General features: G+C 38.1%; 1 protein-coding gene across 3 annotated transcripts in view; it reads left to right on the top strand.

Annotated features, from left to right (window-relative positions):
* Window positions 1-23,176, top strand: part of NSD1 (nuclear receptor binding SET domain protein 1) — a 133,244-nt gene that overhangs the window by 65,116 nt on the left and 44,952 nt on the right. For all 3 annotated transcript variants that reach the window (XM_082837264.1, XM_082837263.1, XM_082837265.1), the window contains exons 6-9: window positions 13,715-13,839; window positions 15,828-16,098; window positions 17,678-17,787; window positions 22,531-22,606. In XM_082837264.1, the coding sequence (XP_082693390.1) occupies window positions 13,715-13,839; window positions 15,828-16,098; window positions 17,678-17,787; window positions 22,531-22,606 (582 nt within the window). The remainder of the gene's footprint in view (window positions 1-13,714; window positions 13,840-15,827; window positions 16,099-17,677; window positions 17,788-22,530; window positions 22,607-23,176) is intronic.

Here is a 23,176-nt window from a genome sequence, read left to right as displayed (position 1 = left end):
TCCCCATTTCCTACCTTTTTCAATCTGTGAACTTTTGGGGACTCAATTTGGTATTGTAAGTATTAAGGAAGGTCCTCCTGTTATGTAGACAAAGGGGACGTGCTTTTGAAAAAGTGTAAGTGTTCTGTAGTACTTATTTGAAGGCCTTAGATGTCTTGCATCCCTTCTGGAATGAGGTTTGAGAATAAATTTTTAAAAATATGAAGTACCAGGGTATCCTTCCTTAGCAGCAGAGGGAAAACAGCAGGAGTCTTTCAAAATATAATATTATACAATATTGTTATTGAGGGTAAAACTGCCTTTCCTTAAACATAAGTTTTCAATGTTGTTTACCATAGTAGATTCTAACAGCTTTATTGAAACATAATTCACTGACCATAAAATTCACCTGTTGAAAGTTTATATACTTCAGTGGTTTTTTAGTATACTCAGAGACTTGTGCATCTATAAACATGATTAATTTTGGAACATTTGCATCACCCCAAAAAGAAACCTTGTACCCTTTCTCAATCTCCCTTCATTTCTCCCCAATCTATAGATTTGCCTGTTCTGTACATTTCATGTAAATGGAATCATACAATATGTGGTACTTTGTTTTTTTTACTTAGCATGTGTATCAACGCTTTATTTTTATTGTGGTAAAAAACACATGAATTCACCCTCTGAACAAGTTTAAAGTGTATATTACAGTATTAACTGTATGCACATTGTTGTATATAACACCATTTATTGAAGAGACTATCTTTTCCGCATTGTAAAGTCTTAGCACCCTTGTCAAAGATAATTTGACCATACATGTAAGGGCTTATTTCTGGGCCCTCTATTTTGTTTCATTATCTATATGTTTGTCTTCATGGTAATATCGTATTTTTTTTTGTTTTTAATTACACTTATTTATTTAATATTTTTGGCTGTGTTGGGTCTCTGTTGCTGCGCGCAGGCTTTTCTCTAGTTGCGGCAAGCAGGGGCTACTCTTCGTTGTGGTGCATGGGCTTCTCATTGGGTGGCTTCTCTTGTTGCAGAGCACGGGCTCTAGGCACATAGGCTTCAGTAGTTGTGGCACTTGGGCTCAGTAGTTGTGGCTCACAGACTCTAGAGCGCAGGCTCAGTAGTTGTGGCACACGGGCTTAGTTGCTCCACGGCATGTGGGATCTTCCCAGACCAGGGCTCGAACCTGTGTCCCCTGCATTGGCAGGTGGATTCTTAACCACTGCGCCACCAGGGAAGTCCTATCATATTGTTTTGATTACTGTAGCTTTGTAACATGTTTTGAAAACACAGTGTGTGAGTCCTCCATCTTTGTTCTTTGTCAAGATTATTTTGACTATTTGGGGTCCTTTGAGATTTCCTGTGAATTTTAGGATGTCTTTTTTCTATTTCTGCAAAAAATGCCATTGGGATTTTGATAGAGCAGTGAATCTGAAGATCGCTTGAGTAGTATGGACATTTTGTTAATGTTAAGTCTTTGAATCCATGAACACAGGATGTCTTTCCATTTATTTGTGTTTTTAATTTCTTTCAGCAATGTTTTATAGTTTAAGTGCCCAACTCTTTTACTTCCTTGGTTAAGTTTATTCCTAAGTGTTTTTATTCTTTTTTATGCTATTATAAGTGGGATTGTTTTCTTAATTTCCTTTTTGAATTGTTCATTATTAGTGTGTAGAAACAACTGATTTTTAAAATAAATAAATAAATAAATTTATTTATTGATTTTTAAAATAAATTTATTTATTTATTTATTTATTTATGGCTGCATTGGGTCTCCGTTGCTGTGTGTGGGCTGTCTCTAGTTGCGGTGAGCAGGGGCCACTCTTCATTGAGGTACGCGGGCTTCTCATTGCGCTGGTTTCTCTTGTTGCGGAGCATGGGCTCTAGGTGGGTGGGCTTCAGTAGTTGTGACATGTGGGCTCAGTAGTTGTGGCTCATGGGTTCTAGAGTACATGCTCAGTAGTTGGGGAGGATGGGCTTAGTTGCTCCGCGGCATGTGGAATCTTTCCAGACCAGGGCTCAAACCTGTGTCCCCTGCATTGGCAGGCAGATTTTTAACCACTGTGGAGGTCCCACAAGTGATATTTGAATGTTGATTTTTTTACTGAATCCATTTATTATTCTTACAGCTTTTTTGTGGAATCTTTAGGGTTTTCTTTACATTAGGTCATGCCATCTATGAACAGAGATCATTTTACTTTTCCCTTTCCAATTTGGATGCCTTTTATTTCTAATTCTTGCCTAATTGGACTTCTAGTATTGTGTTAAATAGAAGTGTCAAGAATGGGCATTCTTAGAGAAAAAGCTTTCAGTCTTTCACCATGGACTGTCGTGTTAGCTGTGGGATTTTCATAAATGACCTTTATTTTAGATTATTTCCTTCTGTTTCTAGTTGAGTGTTTTTTATCAGGAAAATGTGTTGAATTTAGTCAAGCCTTTCTGCATCAATTGAGATGGTCATGTGATTTTCTTCCTTCTTTTAATGTGTTGTATTACATTTATTGATTTTTGTATGTTGAACCATCCTTCCATCCCAGGAATGAGTCCCACTTGGTCATGGTGTATAATCCTTTTAAAGTGCTGCTGTTGAATTCAGTTTGCTAATTTGGTGAGAATTTTTGTGTAAGTGTTCATAAGGGATATTGGTATGTCTTTTTAAAAAAATTTTTTTTATTAACGTGTATTTGTCTGGCTCCCCCGTCTTCCATTTTTTGGAAGAGTTTGAGAAGGCTCGGCATTAATTCTTATTTAAATGCTTGGTAGAATTCTCTAGTGGAGGCATCTGATCCTGGGGCTCTTCTTTCTTGGGAAGTTTTTGATGACTGATTTAATCTCCTTACTATAGGTTTTCTATTTCTTCATGATTGAGTCTGGGTGGATTGCATGTTTCTAGAAATTTATCCAACTCTTGTAGGTTATCCAATTTGTTAGCATATAATTGTTCATAGTAGTCTCTTAAAATTCTGTTTCTGTGGCTTCCATTGAAATGTCTTCTCTAATTTCTGGTTTTCATTATTTGTGTCTCCCTCGCTCTCTCCATCTAGCTAAAGGCTTGTCAATTTTGTTGATTTTTAAAAAACAAACTCTTAGTTTTGTTTGTATTTTTTAAAAATTCTCTAGTTTGGTTATTTCTGCTGTAATATTTATTACTTCTTTCCCTTTGCAAATAAACTTTGTGCTTATTCTTTTTCTTATTCCTTGAGTGTAAAGTTAGGTTGTTGATTTGAGGTCTTTTTTCTTTATGTATACACTTCGTGCTGTAAACTTCCGTTTTAGTACTTCTTTTTGCTACATCCCATAAGTTTTAGTATATTGTGTTATTGTTTCCATTTGTCTCAGAGTATGTTCTAATTTGAGGGAGGAGATTTCTTCTCTGACCAATTTGTCGTTCAAGAGTGTTAATTTCCACATATTTGTGAATTTTTTATTTCCCAACTGCTCTTCATTTTTAATTTCATTCATTGTGATTGGAAAAGATACTTGGTATGATTTCAGTATTTTAAAATTTGTTAAGACTTGTTTTGTGATCTATTATGTGATCTATCTTGGAAAATGTTCCCTGTGTGTTTGAGAAGAATGTGTATTCTGCTGCTATAAGGTTGAGTGTTCTGTATTTGCCTGTTAGGTCAGGTTGGTCTACAGTGATGTTCAAGTTCTCTGTTTTTCATATTGATCTTCTGTCTGGTTGTTCTCTTCATTATTGAAAGCAGAATATTAAACTCTTTTAAAAAATATTTATTTATTTTGGTTATGCCAGGTCTTAGTTGTGGCTCACGGGCTCCTTAGTTGTGGCATGGGAACTCTTAGGTGTGGCATGGGAACTCTTATTTGCAGCATGCATATGGGATCTAGTTCCCTGACCAGGGATCGAACCTGGGCCGCCTGTGTTGGGAGCGTGGAGTCTTAGCCACTGTTTCACCAGAGAAGTCCCTAAATTCTACTGTTATTGTTTTACTGTCTGTTTCTTCTTTCATTTCTGTTACTGTTTGCTTCATATATTTGTGTGTTCTGATGTTACATACATATTTATTTTTGATTGTTTATGATTGTTATCTTTTAAAATATGTTTATAATTGTTTATTTTCCAGGTAAATTAAATCTTTTATCATTATATAATGTCCTTATTTGCCTCTAGAGATAGTATTGGCTCAAGTCTATTTTTTCCATTTATGGCTACCTCTGTTCTCGTTTACATGTAATATCCTTCATCCTTTTGGTTTCAGTCTATATGTCTTTACATCTAAGGTGATGTTATCTTGTAGAAAGAATATAGTTGCATCTTGTTTTTTTCAGTCCATTTAGCCACGCTATGTCTTTTGATTGAGCATTTTAACCCATTTACATTCAAATAAATTATTGACAGGGAAGGACTTATTGCCATTTTAATTGTTTTCTGTTTTGCAGCTAATCTGTCCCTCTATCTCTCTTGCAGCCCTCCTTTGTATTTCTTTGATTTTTTTATATTGATATACTTTGATTTCTTTCTGATTTTATCTTCTGTAAGCATTTTCTTTGTGGTTACCATGGGGCTTACATAAAACATTTTATAGTTATAGCAAACTGTTTGGAGCTGGTAACAATGTAACTTCAATTGTGTACAAAAACTCTACTCTTGGGGCTTCCCTGGTGGTGCAGTGGTTGAGAGTCCGCCTGCCGATGCAGGGGACGCGGGTTCATGTCCCTGTCTGGGAAGATCCCACATGCCGCGGAGCGGCTGGGCCCATGATCCATGGCTGCTGAGCCTGCGTGTCCAGAGCTTGTGCTCCGCAACGGGAGAGGCCAGAACAGTGAGAGGCCCGTGTACCGCAAAAAAACAAAGAACTCTTTTACATCTTCCCATTCGCACTTTGTTATTGATGTCACAAATTACATGTATTCATTAACATAGTTTTATAATTATAGTTATTACTTATGTTTTTGTCTTTTAAATTCAATACCAGACTTAAAAGTGCTTTATATGCCACCATTATAGTATTAAAGTATTGTATTGGTCTATATATTTACCTTTATCAGCTATTTTTATTTTATATGCCTTGGTGTTGCTGCCTAATGGCCTTTTTTTGTGTGTGTCCACGTGGTTTGTGGGCCTCTCACTGCTGTGGCCTCTGCCATTGCGGAGCACAGGCTCCGGACATGCAGGCTCAGCGGCTATGGCCCATGGGCCCAGCCACTCCGCGCCATGTGGGATCCTCCCGGACCAGGGCACGAACCGGCGTCCCCTGCATCGGCAGGCGGACCCTCAACCACTGCGCCACCAGGGAAGCCGCCCCCCTAATGGCCTTTTGTTTCAACTTTTAGGACTCCCTTTAGCATTTTTTTGTAAAGCAGATCTAGTGGTTATGAACTCAGCTTTTGTTTTACATTTTAAAAAAATTTATAGTTTTGGCTGTGTCAAGTCCTTTTTTAAAAAAAATAAATTTATTTTATTTTTTGGCTGCTCTGGGTCTTTGTTGCTGCGCGCGGGCTTTCTCTAGTTGCGGCGAGCGGGGGCTACTCTTTGTTGCGGTGCGCAGACTTATTGCAGTGGCTTCTTGTTGCAGAGCATGGGCTCTAGATATGTGGGCTTCAGTAGTTGTGGCATGTGGGCTCAGTAGTTGTGACACTTGGGCTCAGTAGTTGTGGCTTGCGGACTTAGTTGCTCCATGGCATGTGGGATCTTCCCGCACCAGGGCTCGAACCCATGTCCTGCATTGGCAGGTGGATTCTTAACCACTGCGCCACCAGGGAAGTTCATGTCAGGTCTTAGTTGTGCCATGCAGGGTCTTCGTTGAGGCGTGTGAGATCTTTAGTTGTGGCACGCAGGCTCTTCGTTGTGGCACCGGACTTCTCTCTAGTTGTGGTGTGTGGGTTTTCTCTCTCTAGTTGTGTGTGGGCTCTGTAGTTGTGGTACACAGGCTCTCTTGTTGAGGTGCTCGAGCTCAGCAGTTCTTATGTGTGGGCTTAGTTGCCCTGCAGTATGTGGGATCCTAGTTCCCTGACCAGGGATTGAACCTGTGTCCCTTGCATTGGAAGGTGGATTCTTTACCACTGGACCACCAGGGAAGTCCCGGCTTTTGTTTTAGAAAATTCATTTCATCTTCATTTTTGAAGGACAGTTTTCCAGATTATAGTAATCTTGGTTGGAAGTTTTTAAATTTTAGCACTTTGAATATATCATGCCACTCTCTTCTGGCCTGTAAGGTTTCCACTGATAATCTAATGTGAGTTCCCTTGTCCTTGACTAGTTGCTTTTCTCACTTCTTTCAAGATTCTCTCTTTGTCTTGGTCTTTTGATAGTTTGATTATAATGTGTCTCACTGTGGGCCTCTTTGAGTTCATTCTGGCTGGAGATCTTCAGCTTCTGATATGGGATGGCCCATTTCCTTTTTCAGATTTGGGAAAATTTTGACCATAATTTATTCAAATTCTCTCCTCCTTTTGGAACTCTCTTAATGTGTGTATTGGTTTGCTTCAATTTTTTTTCTTTTTTCTTCTCTGACTTGATAATTTCAAATGACTTGTGTTTGAGTTTGCTGATTCTGTCCTATGCTTAAGTCTGTTGTTTAATCTCTCTATTGAATTTTTCAATTCAGTTATTATGTCCTTAACTCCAGAATTTCTGTTTGGTTCCTTTTTATAGTTTCTGTCTTGTTGATACTCTCAGTTGTTCATGTTACTGTTTTCATGGTTTCTTTTAGTTTTCCGTGTTTTCTTGTAGCTCATTGAGCTTCCTTAATACAATTATTTTGAATTCTTTCCCATAATTCATAGATCTCTGTTAGTTTCTGGAGATTTATTTTGATCCTTTGGGCCATGTTTCCTAGTTTCTTCATGTACTTCATGAGTTTTTTCCCCTGAGTTTTTTGGGTTTTGTCTTTGTTTTTGGCTGTGCCACGCAGCATGTAGGAATCTTAGTTCAACCAGGGATTGAACTCGTGCCCCCGTAGTAGAAGCTCGCAGTCTCAACCACTGGACCACCAGGGAAGTCCCCTTCCCCTGAGTTTTGTGAGTTTGACACTGGCTTCATACAGGGGAAGACTCACCAATCAGCTTGGCTAGAGATTCTGGGGACCTCTGGAACCTTTCTTGGAGGATGGGCTTCTCTGGGCCTGTGTGTGTAATTTCCTAATTAGAGAGGTTTGTCCATTTCTTTTTCAGGAGCTCCTAATCTCTTGCTTCTTCTAGTGTTTTTCTGCAGTACTGAAGGTTAGCCATTGCTACTGCAACAAGCTTTCTCACTCTCTTTAATTCTCAGTGGTGCCTAGGTATCTGAAGCGTGTTGGCTCTCTGTCAGCTCCCAGAAGCAGGCAAAACAGATACTAGTCCCTTGGGCAGTTTTCTAAAAATCTGGATTGCCAAATGCTCCCTTCTTCTCCCTTTGTAGAGAGAAGCCAAGAGTTGAGTGCCTTCTCCCAATCTTACCAAGCCCTGCTGGCCTCCATCTGTGTCACTACAGGCCCTCTGGTTCCACAACATGCTGCCCAGTCTTTCATTTGTTTTCAGTGCCCCGAGGAGTCCAAACTGTGTGGCTTCTGTTTGTGCTCCCAGTCAGGTTAGACAGAAACTGGCCCCTTGGGAAGCCCTATGAAAAGCTGGAATTTTGAACATCCCCACCTCCATTCCCCAGCTTTGAGGGGGAGCTCAGCTGTGCTTGCTTTCTGAGTGGCAATCTCAGATAAAGTGAATTGGCTCTTGTAATCCATTTCAGTGCTATTGTTCTTGGCTTTGCACTTGCCCTGGGGTATTGTAACTTCTTAACTGATTTCTAGAGTACTCATAAAGGTATTTTGATGCATATATTGTTAGTTTGGTATCTCTGTGAGGGAAATAATGTGGGGACTTTCTATTCTGCCAGCTTGCTGTTGTCTGCTCTTGCTTCATGCCTTTTTAATGCCAAATAATATTCCAGTGTACAAATAAACCATGTTTTATTTATTGTTTCATCAACTGATCAACATTTGGATTGTTTTTACTTTTTGGCCTTTATGAATAATGCTGTTATGAACATTCGTGTGCAGTGTTTTGTGTGGAAGTGTTTTTATTTTTACTGTATACCTAGGAGTGGAATTCCTGGGTCATTTGGTAATTATATGTATAAGTTTTGAGGAACTGCCAGAATGTTCAGTAGTTGTGGCACGTGGGCTCAGTAGTTGTGGTGCTCGTGCTTAGTTGCTCCATGGCATGTGGTCTTCCCAGACCAGGGATCAAACCCGTGCCCCCTGCATTGGCAGGCGGACTCTCAACCACTGTGCCACCAGGGAAGCCCTGCTTGTTTTTTAATTGGGCTATTTGTCTTTTTATTATTGAATTGTAAGAATTCTTTACATGGTCTAGATATAAGTCCATTATTAGATATGATTTGCATATACTTTCTCCTGTGGGTTTACCTTTTATATTCTTGATTATATATTTTGAAGCACAAAAGTTCTTAATTTTGATGAAGTCTGGTTTGTCTGTTTTTTCTTTGATTCCTTGTGCTTTTGGTGTCATACCTAAGTACCCATTGCCTAATCCAGTTGTCTAAGCACCATTTGTAGAAAAGGGTATTCTTTCACCATTGAATGGTCATGGCACCCTATTTGAAAATCTTTTGACCATAAATGTGATGGTTTATTTCTGGGCTCTCAGTTATTTTTTATTGATATGTATGTGTGTCTTTATGCCAGTACCACAAAGTCTTAATCTTTGTAGTAATTAATTATTGTAGCTTTGAAATCAGAAAGTGCAAGTCCTCCAACTTTATCTTTTTTCAAGATTGTTTCGGCTTTGCATTTCTGTATTTATTTTAGGAGTTTCTTATCTTTTCTGCCAAAAAGCCAGCTGGAATTTAGATAGGGGTTGTGCTGAATCTGTAGGTCAGTTTGGGCAGTGTTGGCGCTGTAACAATGTTAAATTTTCCAAACTATGAACAAGGGATGGCTCTTCATTAATTTAGGCTGTCTTTGTTCTCTTTCAACAATGTTTTATACTTTTCAGTGTAGAAGTCTTGCACTTCTTTTGTTCATTTTATTCCTAAGTATTTTAACCTTTTTCAACGCTATTATAAATAAAATTGGTCTCTTAATTTCATTTTTGGATTTCCCATTGCTAGTATATGGAAATACAGTTGATTTTTATATATTGATCTTAGGTGTTGCAACCTTGCTGAACTCATATTTTAGCTCTAATCATTTTATTGTGAATTCCTTAGGATTTTCTATGTGCATGATCATGCCATCAGCCAAAAGAGATAGTTTTACTTCATCCTTTCTAATCTGGATGCCTTTTATTTCTTTTTCTTGCCTGATTGCCCTAGCTAGATCCTTCAGTGCATTGTTGAGGGTAAGTAGAGTGAACAGACATCCTTGTGTTGCTCCTGATCTTAGGGGGAAAGCAGCTGGTTTTTAACCATTTAACTATGATATTAACTGTGATTTTGATAGGTGGCCTTTCAGGTTGAGAAAGTTCCCTTCTGTACCTAGTTTGTTCAGTTTTTCAGATGTTTTTTCTATGCCTATTGAGATGATTATTCCTGTTTGTTCTGTTAACATGAATATATTAATTTACAGTTTTCTTTTGGGGGCTTGAATTTTCCTGGCCTGTCAGACTGCAAATCCACAGGAGGACCAGTCACAATTTCTCAAGGACTTGTTCTCACTCCTGCTCCCCTTTTACTTTGTGCTGAGGCACCTTTCCTTGTGGTCTCCTGGGGGTTGCGACATGGTTTACTTCTGTTTCACCATAACTCTTCTGCCTCCTAACAGGATGGCCAAAAAGCCCTCAGGACAAAGTCAGTTTCAGGGCTCTCTACTTGTTTCCCTGGGTTATTACTTTCCATTAGTGGTTTTTGTTTTTTTTTTTTTTTGCGGTTCGCGGGCCTCTCACCGTTGTGGCCTCTCCCGTTGTGGAGCACAGGCTCCGGGCGCGCAGGCTCAGCGGCCATGGCTCGTGGGCCCAGCCGCTCTGCGGCATGTGGGATCTTCCCGGACCGGGGCACGAACCTGCGTCCCCTGCATCGGCAGGCGGACTCTCAACCACTGCGCCACCAGGGGAGCCCTCCATTAGTTTTTGGTTTGTAGTTCTTTACAATTTTGTCAGTTTTTTGCTTCTTTGAAGGTGGTTTTTAATTTTTTTTAAATAAATAAATTTATTTATTTATTTATGGCTGCATTGGGTCTTCGTTGCTGCGCGCGGGCTTTCTCTAGTTGTGGTGAGCAGGGGCTAATATTCGTTGTGGTGTGCTGGCTTCTCATTGCAGTGGCTTCTCTTGTTGTGGAGCACGGGGTCTAGGTGCATGGGCTTCAGTAGTTGTGGCACATGGGCTCATTAGTTGTGGCTCACGGGCTCTAGAGCGCAGGCTCAGTAGTTGTGGTGCACGGGCTTAGTTGATCCACGGCATGTGAGATCTTCCTGGACCAGGGCTCGAACCCGTGTTCCCTGCATTGGCAGGCAGATTCTTAACCACTGCACCACGAGGAAGTCCCTAAGGTGGTTTTTTGAAGACTTTATACAGCATTTTTATTTGCTTTCAACAGGAAATTTGGGCTGAGTAACTTGCCATTATTATGAAGAATTGTTTGGGTTTTTGCCTTTTTTCCCCCCCTTAAGTTCTTTTGCCTCTGAGGTCCCAGAACTAGGGGAGTAGAGGTATGACAGGGGCTAATAAGATGTATGGGCAGAGTGATGTTGCTGTTAGTACTCTCGTTTTCTGGGAAACATCACTGTTTTGGAAAAAAGAAGAAAACTCACTCAAGGTATAATTTACATACCACAAAATTCACACACTTTAAGTGTTCAACAAATGGTTTTCAGTATATTTACTGAGTTCTGCATCCACCCCCATAAATCAGTTTTAGAATATTACACCACTCCCATAAGATTACGCTATCTCGTTTATAGTTAGTCCCAGGCAACCACTAGTCTACTCTCTATCTCTGTAGATTTGCTTTTTCTGGGTGTTTCATATTAATGTAACCATACAATGTGTGATCTTTTGTGTCTTGGTCTTTTCAGTTAGCATAACGTGTCTGTGGTTTATTTATATCATGGCACGTGGCTGTATCTTGTTCTTTATGACCATGTGGCCAGCACCGTATGGTTTGGTACCCATGTCCCAGATGTCATACTTCTTATTCCCAGGGTGCTCCTCACTTTGCACATCCTACCTTGTATTTCGGGACTCGCATGCCTTGTGCCTTCGATACCCCATGTCCTGTGCATCCTGTGCCTGGGCACCCCCCCTTTCTCTGCACCCTGTGCCAGAAAATCCCACATCCAGGGTGCCACATGCCTAGAACACCCCACTTTCTGGTTCCCTTTGTCTTCGGGACCCTATATTTTCTGCACCTAGCACCTTGGGCACCCTGGCCTCAGACATGGATGGCTCTGCTTACCTGTCCCCTGCTCCCCAACCCTTGCCTGCCTTTAGTTGCGCCCAATGTCTTGGGCTCCCACGCTTTGACTACCCTGGGTGTGCACTCCTCCACCCTTAACTGTCCCCAATGCTCTGAGTCCTTTACCTCAGGCCTAGTGCCCTTGGTCCTGGGTATCCTGTGTCAGGCTGTTTAGTTCCTGTGTGCTGGGCCAGACCCTGTAACATACATGAGGTAAGGCAAGAACTAGGGGTGGGGAATTTTATTTTTATATATATATATACACACATATGTGTGTGTGTGTGTGTGTGTGTGTGTGTGTGTGTAGAGGTGGGGAGAGGGAGAGACAGAGGGAGTTTTTATTGTTGAATAGTATTCCAGTGTGTGGATATACCACATGTTACTTATCCACTTATCAGTTGGTGAACATTTGGGGTTGATTCAGCTTTTTGGATATTTTATTATTTTAACTGGTATGTGTCCACTCTAGTCTAAAGCTATTGCTAGACTTGTCCTATATGAACAATTCATCTCCATTCTGCACAGTAGGTCCTGGTTCTGTGCTTGGAATTGATGTGTATTTGCCAAGAAAGTTAGTGGTGGTGTATTTTAGCTCCTGTTCGGTTTCATGTTTGCTGCGTACCATGTATTGAGGTTTGAATGATCTGCTCCTCGTTCCATTGGCTTTTGCAATTTTCTAGCTTTTAATATTCCCTTCCAGTATCAAAAAGGCCATATTCTTTTGTTTCTGATATTCCTTACCTTAGCTTGGCAACCACTTTATGTAGTCTCCATAGTTTTGCCTTTTCCAGAATGTCATATAGTTGGAATCCTACAGTATGTAAACTTTTAGATTGGCTTTTTTTTTTTTTTTTTTGCGGTACGCGGGCCTCTCACTGTTGTGGCCTCTCCCATTGCGGAGCACAGGCTCCGGACACGCAGGCTCAGCGGCCATGGCTCACGGGCCCAGCCGCTCCGCAGCATGTGGGATCCTCCCGGACCGGGGCACGAACCTGCGTCTGCTGCATCGGCAGGCGGACCCCCAACCACTGCACCACCAGGGAAGCCCTAGATTGGCTTTTTACACTTGGTTATATGCATTTAAGTTTCCTTCATGTCTTTTCATGACTTGATAGCTCATTTCTTTTCAGTGCTGAATAATAATCTATTGTCTGAATGTACCGGAGTGTATTTATCCATTCACCTACATCTTGGTTGCTTCCAAGTTTTGACAGTTTTGAATAAAGCTGCTATAAAAATCCATGTTCAGGTTTTTATGTGGTTCTAAGTTTTCACCTTTTACATTAACTTGAAATAAACTAAATGATGTGTTACTACTGTTTACTAATGTGAAATTACAGCAGTTAGAATTAGTAAAAAATTCTTTTCCACATCTTGTCCTAATGAAGGCTTTATGGCTTGTTTCCATATGTGCTAGGGAGTAAGAGCCTTTGCCAAGCTTGCTGAGCCTGTTACCTTTCCTTTTTGGTCTCTACTTTTGTGTTTCTTTTATTGAGAGAACACCAGTGTTGCCACATTCAAATGAGGCAGGAATAGCTTTCTCTGAGGTCATCGTATGATGAAATACTGCCCTCTTGAGTAGATTGTATCCTGCGTTCTATAGGCATTAGGCTCTGTTCCCAAAGAGTTTACAGTATAGTAAAATGATTATAGCATGTTAAGTATATTAAAACTGGGATGAAGTTTTATAGGGAAATTAATAATAGATATTTGTTTCACCATTAATTCAAGGAAAAATGGCATGATACTTTGATATTTTGATCATAAAACATGACAAGAGTTTTTTGTTTGTTTTTTGTTGTTTTAAGAAAGTATCCAAAATTCTATACTCTTTTATCTTTTCTGTCTTTGGCATACATGGCATACATTTTTTTAATGTTATTGAGATAATGGTATACATATTATTAATTATATATTTTTGATGTTTCTAATGTGAAACTCACTATAACCATGATATAAAGTATATGTAAAATGCTTTTGAAATTCATGTGGTAGTGCTGATTAGGTAAATATTCTATCATCTATTCATCCAATATTCTGCATAGTCCAGAGAGATGTTATTTAAAATGTTAATTCATTGTGTTTTTTATGAATTTACCTGATTTAGAATCCATATTTTAATGTTAGCTTTGTAACTGTAGGACACTAGTTTCAGTTTAATTTCGTTAACATTGGATAGGCTGTGTGTGTGTGGATAGAGCAACAAAAGTCTCCTTTCTCCCAAATTTTGCATAGGATAAACCATAGCAAATAGCCATAGTGTTTTTGTGAGTTTCCTATTTCTGTACCTTTGGAAGCACAGAGATAGTTGCATGAAAATGTTGGGTTTCCCTCAAACTTTTTGGTTAATACTGAACTTGTTTCTCCTCTTTTAGCTGTGCGGTCAGAGAAGAAACGCCTTAGGAAGCCAAGCAAGTGGCTTCTGGAATATACAGAAGAATATGATCAGATATTTGCTCCTAAGAAAAAACAAAAGAAGGTACAGGAACAGGTGCACAAGGTACATTCCACCATTTCAACAACCTTTCATCAGTTCTTTTAGGATACTGCAATTTTCCCTTCAATATCATATTTTATCTTCATGGGACAATAATTTCCTTAACTGGGATCTTGTTTTTCAGGGTTTTTTTTCCAGCTTCTGGCACAGTACTTAGCCTGTACTAGTTATACAGGAAATGTATAAATGAGTTTATGTACTATGTGTGTATAGTGTGTGTATATATAGTATATTTTCCCCCTTTGCTTTCAAAATGTATTTGATTTAGGAATATTGTTATGATAAAATGTTTAGTAAAAAATATAGGGTATTAAAAAGAATAGTATGATCCTAATTCTACAAACAAATGTTACAATACCTTATATGCTTTATTTTTAAATTCAATTTCTTTAAACTCAAAGTATTTTAGAGTAAGTTAGAGATATTTTGACTCCACGTCCCTAAATAACATGCACCTCTAAGAAACAACATTTTTCTTCACAACCAATTTATCATGGTCATATCTATTAAGGTCAGTTTATCTAATAACAAATCCATGTTCAGATTTCCCCAATTATTTCATAACCTTTACATTTAATTTATCCAAACCAAGATCCAGTCTAGGACTACACATTATATCTGGTTGTTACATTTCTTAAATCACCTTAAATCCAGGACAGTCCCCCCTTTTCATGACCGTATGTAAGCAATGAGAGCAACACATTTAGATTATCTGCCTTCTTGATTTGTGTGATTGCGTCTATGTTCCCTTTTAGGTAGTAGTTAATAAGTAACAATTTGATACATTCAAGTTAAACATTTTTGGCTAGATTACATGGTAGGTTTCATATGTTGTATGACATTGGAAGGTATTTAACCTTCAATAGTTCACCACGGTGACTAACTGATTTCTCTTTTCAGTTATGTTTTACCTCTTTTGATCAAGCAGCAGTATATGTATAATTACTTCGGCTCCAAGAGAATGTCTTGTTCCCCATCAGCCATTTCCCTGATGTTTTTTAAAAAATATCAATTGTACATCCTTTTCTATATGAATAATTTCATTTGGGGTTACAAAATGAAGATTTTCAGATTTTATTATTTCTTCTACTTATATTATCTGTCAGTCTGTCATTTTATAGTACTGAAATACATGAAAGGCATGTATTGCTTTCCCGTTAATTTACCAACTCAACTTTGGAAGTTTATTATTAGCTGCTTTTATCGATGATATATTAGGGAATCTTTTTTTTTTCTTTTATTTATTTATATTTTTTGCGGTACGTGGGCCTCTCACTGTTGTGGCCTCTCCCGCCGCGGAGCACAGGCTCCGGACGCACAGGCTCAGCAGCCATGGCTCACGGGCCCAGCCGCTCCGCGGCATGTGGGATCTTCCCGGACTGAGGCACGAACCTGCATCCCCTGCATCGGCAGGCGGACCCCCAACCACTGCGCCACGAGGGAAGCCCTTTTTCTTTTTTTTAAGATTATCACTATGGCTTTAATGAATTTTTATAGCTTCAGTGTATCTCAATCCAATGACATTTTTACCCTTTAAAAAAATTATAGTAAAATATATAACATAAAATTTACAACTTTAGCCATTTTTTAGTGTACAGTTCTGTGGCATTCAGTACACCCACATCATTATGCAACCACTACCATTATCACCACTACCCATTATCTTCAGAAATTTTTCATGGCCCCACACTGAAACTCTGTGTCTATTAAAAAATAACTTCCCACTTCCCCATACCTTTAGCCCCTGACAACCACCATTCTGTTTTCTGTCTCTATGAATTTTACCATTCTAGGTACCTCATATAAGTGGAATCATACAATATTTGTCCTTTTTTGTCTGGCTTATTTCAGTTAGTGTAATGTTGTCTTCAAGTTTCATCCATTTGTAGCACGTGTCAGAATTTCATTCCTTTATAAGTACATTATTCTTTTTGACACTTAAATTATAATGACTTTGGCCTATGGATTCCACGTTTATCTTTTGCCCATAGGTAAGTTCCCGCCGTGAAGAGGAAAGCCTTTTAGCCCGGTGTCGATCTAGTGCTCAGAACAAACAGGTGGATGAGAATTCTTTGATATCAACCAAAGAAGAGCCTCCAGTTCTTGAAAGGGAGGCTCCGTTTTTGGAAGGGCCCTTGGCTCAGTCAGAACTTGGAGGTGGACATGCTGAGTTGCCACAGCTGACCTTGTCTGTGCCTGTGGCTCCGGAAGTCTCTCCACGGCCTGCCCTTGAGTCTGAGGAATTGCTAGTTAAAACACCAGGTAAGATGGGGATGGGTCTCAGTATATAAGTGGATATAATTAGAGGAAGCAGGAGATTTTAGTATGTTTTGATGGAAAGCCAGTAGTGTATTTCTGTACAGCAAACTACCCACTTTGATTCTGGGAAATCCCTAATACTGGCTAATTGGATATAGTTAATGACCATTAATTGGTGTACTGTCAGGAAGACATATTTTTTACAAACTACTTTCTTTCAGTGTTATTGCTCTTCATGATTATTGATCAACCACAGTGTGAATCAACACCCAGGGTAACAGGGTTTGGGGGAGGGGCACTGCATACTAGTGGAGTAAACACATAAAAATTATACTTCAGATACTGACTTTACCAATCTTTGTGTTATTTGGGAAGTTGTTTAACCTCTGAACTTGTTTCCTCGATGTATAAAATGGAGACTGTGATGCAATGTATAAAGAAATTTACCTGACACATAGCAAGCAGCTGAGTGTGAATACTCCCTTGAAGTTAATTACCAATTTCTTTTCACTTTATCATTCTGTATAAACATGTCACCTGGTGAGAATTGAATCTAAAAAACATACTGTCTCTAATTCACCTTCTGACTTTTTTTTTTTTTTTTTTTAATTGGAGTAACCTTCTGACTTGAGTATTGTAGTCAGCCAAGGAAAATTTTGGATGTAACTTTTTTTTTTTTTTTTTTTGTGGTATGTGGGCCTCTCACTGTTGTGGCCTCTCCTGTTGCGGAGCACAGGCTCCGGACGTGCAGGCTCAGCGGACATGGCTCACTGGCCCAGGCGCTCCGCGGCATGTGGGATCTTCCCAGACCGGGGCACGAACCCGTGTCCCCAGCATTGGCAGGCAGACTCTCAACCACTGTGCCACCAGGGAAGCCCTGGATGTAACTTTTTTACATTCCCAACAGTAGCTTGTGATGTTATTCTTTAAAAAGGGATCCCAATTGTGCATAATCAAGTAAGGTGGAATCAAAAAGAATAATAAAGATAGTTACCACCTCATTGCCCATTGTGTGCCAAACTGTGTTATTAGGCTCTTTTATATAATTGCTAAGAGCAGTCCTACAAAGTAAACAAGTGTCTTTTACTTATTTAGGAACAGAACAAGAATTCTAATCCTGGTCTATTTATGCCCAGAATTCAGGCTCTACTTTACCTCACTTCTCCTTTTGTTCTTACCACCAGTTGATTGCTCTAAAGGGAGTTTTGCCCTTTTGATTTCTCCTTAGTTCATTTGTGATTTTTAAAAAATGTATCAACATATATGGTTTTTAGTAAGTGTGTATACATACACACACACACACACTCTGACATAAGAACATCCTCACATTAGTTTGTGTCTGTATTGAGAAATATTTTCTTGTTTTATGTTAACTAGTATTTTAGAATAATGTTTACCTTGTCCCTCCCCACAAGATGATGAGAAAAATATTTTAAAATGACTAATTTTTTATATTTTGAGAAAAATATTAAAAAATGACTAATTATATATATATATATATATATATATATATATAGGTTTTTAAAAAATTAGCTTATGCCCAGTTTCTAAATCATCTAATGAAAAGATACATGCATTTCAGGAAATTATGAAAGTAAGCGTCAGAGAAAACCAACTAAGAAACTTCTTGAATCCAATGATTTAGACCCTGGATTTATGCCCAAGAAAGGGGAACTTGGCCTTACTAAAAAGGTATGTTATTTTAGTCAATTCTAAAATAGGGTTTAATCCAGGAAATAGGGGATTTTAAAAACAAATCTTTTAGTAATACTTATGACATCAGTGCACATATACATAGAAATTATAGAATGTCAGAGTACACTTGGTGATCTGAGAGATCCTACATTAAGAGGCTGTTTTGCATTTGTACGGAAAATGTGTATCACTTGATTTTAGATTTTCTTTTCAAGTGAAAATGAAAAAAGCTTTAAAGTTGAGTAAAGTTTGTGTTTGTTGTAATTTCTTTTCTGGGCTCGAAACCTCTTACCTGATTTCTACTTCACTTCTGTCTCTACAAGCCACTAACCTACTCTTATGCCATTGCCGTGTCTGCATAATACCTCAGAAAAGACCTAGCTCAGCTATAATCCAGGCAGAAACACTTGATCTTCAGTTTTGCAAACTTGGTTTCCATTAGCCAAGAAGGCATCATTAAATTGTAGTTGGAAATATGATTTTCTAATTCTATAATGGATGATAACTGGATATTGATTCCTTAGGATACATCCTGCTCTCTTTGTATTTGAGGAGTAACTCAGTGTATATGTTATAAATTCAGTTGTAAGTTGCACAGATTTCCTATTTTAAAAAATTCTTTTTCTTTAAAGAAAAAATGCAGATTGTAATCAAATCATAAATAGAGTTTTTGGAATTCTTTCCTTAGCTGTAGCAAACTTCTATCCTTTAATCCTATATTAAGGCTCCTAGTTTTTGTTAGTCACACATCTGTAAATGTAAAATTTAATTTATTTGTGTTTTTATACCTTATTTAAAGAGTCACATTATGTACTTTAGTTCCTTTGTTCTTCTCAAAGCAGTTTTATGACATGGACTTTTTGGTGGTTCTTAGACTCATCTCCTGCCCTCCGAACTCTCTCTGCAGTTTGTGCAACCTTCAGTGACAATGTGTCTCTAACTCACTATCCTCTCATTGTACCCCACACTCTAGTAAGGCTGTGGTCATCTTCTGCAGTGCTTTCTCTCCTGGATTTATATTATTCAAATCTTAGCCACTGCGCAAGATTGTTGGCAGAGGTAGATGGGAAGGGCCAGGGAAACTGGGATTCAGTTGCACGTTTTGAGTGTGGAAGTGACGTTTGCAATCAGGTGATAAATTTAATGGTATTTTACAGGGTGAGTCATGGGAGGCTGTTGTCTTACTGCTAGAGGTGAGGTGCTGCAAATGTCATTGAAAGTAAGAATTCAGGCGAGTTAAGTGAATGACCCCCCCCCCCGCCTTTATGGAGCTATAATTGGCATATATAAGTTAATGATTTGAAGGAATAAGATGAATTTTGAATCCTCAATGTTTTTGAGACTGGATTACTTAAAAAATAGTGTTAATTTGTTTTTTAATAACTGTAAATGGAGTATAACCTTTAAAATTGTATAATTTGTATGACCTTGCTCTGCCAAGTGCAGTTTTCTAATCTGAAATTTAACTTGTCATGTTTGTGGGTTAATTTTTTCCCTAAGGGGATAAAAAGCATGATTTAGTTGATAATTTTAATTTATATAGGCGAAAGTGTCCCAGAACTCTTTGAGATTTAATTTACAACAATAAACTGCACAGATCTTAATTGTTCTGTTTCATGGCTCTAGACAGTTGTATATACCATGTTAAGTACCACCCAAACTAAGTATGCTCTATATCTATCACCCCTGGAAGTTTTCTTGTTCCCCTTTTCACTCAACTCCCCATTCTCATCTCTTCAAGAGGCAAAATTTTCTAACTTCCGTTACTATAGATAAGTTTTGCTTGTTCGTGAATGTCGTATATGTTGTTTTGTTTTTGTTAACTGGCTTCTTTTATTCAACACATGTATTTGAGATACATCCACAAGGATGCTATTTCAGTAGTAGTTCAAGTACAATTTGCTTGTCCTTTCTCCTGTTGATGCACATTTGCATTTTTTCATTTGAGGGCTATTAATCATAAGGCTGGTATGAATATTCTGAGTCTGTTTGTGTACATATATTTTCATTTTTCTTGGTGGTGTAAATAGTTAGGGGTGGGATTGCTGGCTCATGAATATATCCCTTTTAAAGAAATTGCCAAACACTTCTCCAAAGTGGTTGTACAACTTCACGTTCCCGCCAGTGGTATATCAGAGTTCAGTTGCTCCACATCTTTAATAGCATTTGGATTGTCAGTCATTTTAAGTTTAGCCATTCTAGTGGATATGAAATGATATCTAATCATGTTTTTAATTTGTATTTCCTAATGATTATTGATTTTGAGCCCCTTAGTATGTGCTTACTGGCCATTCCTATATCTTATCAAACGACTGTTCAAGCACACTTATATTTTTGATTGGGCTCTTCATTGTTTTTATGGTTGCTTTTTTAGGAGTGCCTTTATATTTGGGATACAAGTCTTTTGTCAGATATATGTGCTTTAAATATTTTTTCCCAGTCTGATGCTTGCGTATTCATTTCCTTAGTCTTTCATGAGAAAGAATTTTTAAAAGTTTGTTTTTTCTTTTATTTATATTTTGTGTCTATTTCAAGAAATCTTTGCCTACCACGTCAACACAGAGATATACTTTCTGTGTTTTGTTTTAGGAGTTTTATGGTTTTGATTTATATACAGTTCTTCATTTTTTGAGATGGAGTTTTGAAGTGGATGCCCAATTGTTTTAGCACCATTAGTTAAAAATCTCTGTTAGCCATCCAGTTCTCTGTCTCTCATATTTTTGGTCTCTTTAAGCATTAGATATAATTAATAACTGTCACTGTTGAATTTCAGCTTTTCTTGGTAGGGAGATAGGCATCATATTTGGTGCTAGAACAAGAGAAAACCAGAGTTATTGGTGATGGCTAGACCTGGACCCTGGAGAAAAGTGACCTCTTTTCTGTTTTAGAAGTGAGTTCTGCTATCTGACCTAGTCAGCTTCACAGTTAAGGTCCTGCTTACTGTGAGGTATATTTTGCCATCAGGTTGAAACCATGATTCAGCTCCATCTTGGGACTACACCATGGGTTACCAGGCAGGCCACACCTTGTCTTTGGATGGATCAATCAGTGGGTTAGAGAAAGAGGGATTGTCTGTTGAGGTAGTGGTAACTTAAGAGTGCACAGACCTTTGTTATAAAGCAGAAACTAACACACCATTGTAAAGCAATTATACCCCAATAAAGATGTTAAAAAAAAAAAAAAAGAGTGCACAGACTTAATGCATATCCTACCAGATTATGCATAAAGTAAGTTACTGGCATCTTTGACATGTCCTCCAAGGCACTTACAGAGTTCTGTGGGTTTTTTAAAAAATATATTTTATTATTATTATTATCATTATTTTTCAGCCGTGCCTCGCGGCACATGGGATCTTAATAAAAGCACAGAGTCTTAATCACTGGACCACCAGGGAGGTCCCTTTTTTTATTCTAAGCAGAGCAGATGGAATTTTATTCATGTAGTGTAGTGTGGGGGGGGTGTGTGCGTGTGCGTGAGCATGCTGTTATTTCTATTTTAACTTATAAAATTGTTGACATCAGAAATGAAAATTTTTTCTGTATCACTCTCTGTAGTTTTGGGAACATTCTGATTGTTTTTGCATCACAGCTTTTGGGTGAATGTTAAACAGTGAAGTATAAATTGCTTATCTAAGTAATGTAGATGGTAGTTTTCTTTAAATTATGCAGTCTATTTTGTGGGTTTGTCTACTAGTGTTTTGTTCCATTTAACTAGGTACCTAACATTTGCTCCTTCATTTTATTTGACTTCATAAGACTCTGATCTACACTGAACATGAGGAACATTCTTATGATTTATTAACGTATATAATAAGTGTTCAGAAATTCACAGCTGCATTTTATCTTGTTTTAACCTCAGACTTGGGAACTTCATAGCAAGAATAGCATCCATTATATTGACTTTTGTGACCAGTAAATTTTGTTTTACAGTCATGATGAAGAATATTATTCTTGTAGAAGAAGACATTTTCTTGGAATAGAACTAATTCATACAAGCATTAGTAGTAGGGGAATAAAATGTGTAGTGAGTTACTCTTGAAGTTTAAGGTTTTTCTTGTTGTTTTTTTGTTTTTGTTTTTGGCCATGCCACGTGGCTTGTGGAATCCTAGTTAGTTCCCTGACCAGGGGCCCTTGGCAGTGAAAGCGTGGAGTCCCAACCGCTGGACCACCAGGGAATCCCCAATGTTAAGTGTTTTGTTTTTAGTTTCAGTGTTGCTTTAATTTATATTAATCTGCAGCAACTTAAATTAGAAAGACTTTCCATGATTCAGAGCTTTTTAATATTTAGAATTCATCAAGTAAATAAGTCTGTGTAAAATCCAGTGGCTGTAAGTATAACATTAAGAAGGAAGATTTTAAATACACCGTGGTGTGGAACAGAATTGAGCTGGTGGGTCTATAAGCACATACTTTTTCTCTTTCTCTCCCACTTTAATCAGAGCAGTGTTCTATATCTGCTTTATATATTGGGAGTCTCTGAGTAAGCCAGTCGTTGTCCGTAGTCCCCCCACTGGAGTGTGTGGTTGGTGGTTTTGAGTTTTAGAGCATGAAAAAACCCAAATCTCATGCTTTTCCCCACAAAGTTTCTGTTCAACCCTTTACTATTATATTGTTCCTTTAATTGTTAAAAACAGCCAAGATTCTGTATCTTTGGCAATAGACAGTTCAGCTTTTGGCACATAGTATAAAGGGTTTGTTTTCTATTCCTTTGTAAAACATGATGCATTTTACTTATTTGTAGTGTTATGAAGCTGGTCACTTGGAGAATGACATTACTGAATCATGTGCTGCATCTCGTTCTAAAGAGTTTGGTGGAGGTGAGTGTTTTTGAGATTTAAGAACTGTATTGCAAAAATAAGTGTGAAGTACCCTGTCAGTTAACGAGAAAAGTTACTAAGCAGGACTAGTAAGGTTGCAAGTTCTAAGACTTGTTTGCCCAATATATGCTTCCTAAAACTGCATATGACACTAGAAAATTGTATTGATTCATTTCCAACTTTATACTGAAGTTAGTTAAATGGAATTAGAATTAGTGTTAAGGAAATGTTGGGAACAATAAAGAAAAATCAGCTCCTTAATTTTCTTATTAGATAATTCTCCATACTGCATCATTACTTTCTTGGCTTTGATTCCTATAGGACAGAAAATAACAGAATTTGAGTTGAGGGGGAAATTGCAAATCGTCTTAAACAAGTCTTTCATAGTCTTACTTTCTTATATCACACCTGTGACCTTTGGTCAATGAACATATGCTTGAAAAAGAGAGCTTACATTTGAGCCTAGTCTATTATGGCTGCTTTCAAAGGCCTTGGGAATCTTCTAGATTAAATTGGAATCTGTTTCCTGGAACCTCTGCTTGGTCATCTTATTTCTGCCCACAGCAGGAA

Source organism: Leucopleurus acutus (assembly GCF_964270905.1).
Source record: "Leucopleurus acutus genome assembly, chromosome: 3".
NCBI classification, from domain to species: Eukaryota; Metazoa; Chordata; class Mammalia; order Artiodactyla; family Delphinidae; genus Leucopleurus; species Leucopleurus acutus.
Note: the sequence above shows the minus strand (reverse complement) of the source record. Positions and strands in the feature narration are given on the sequence as shown.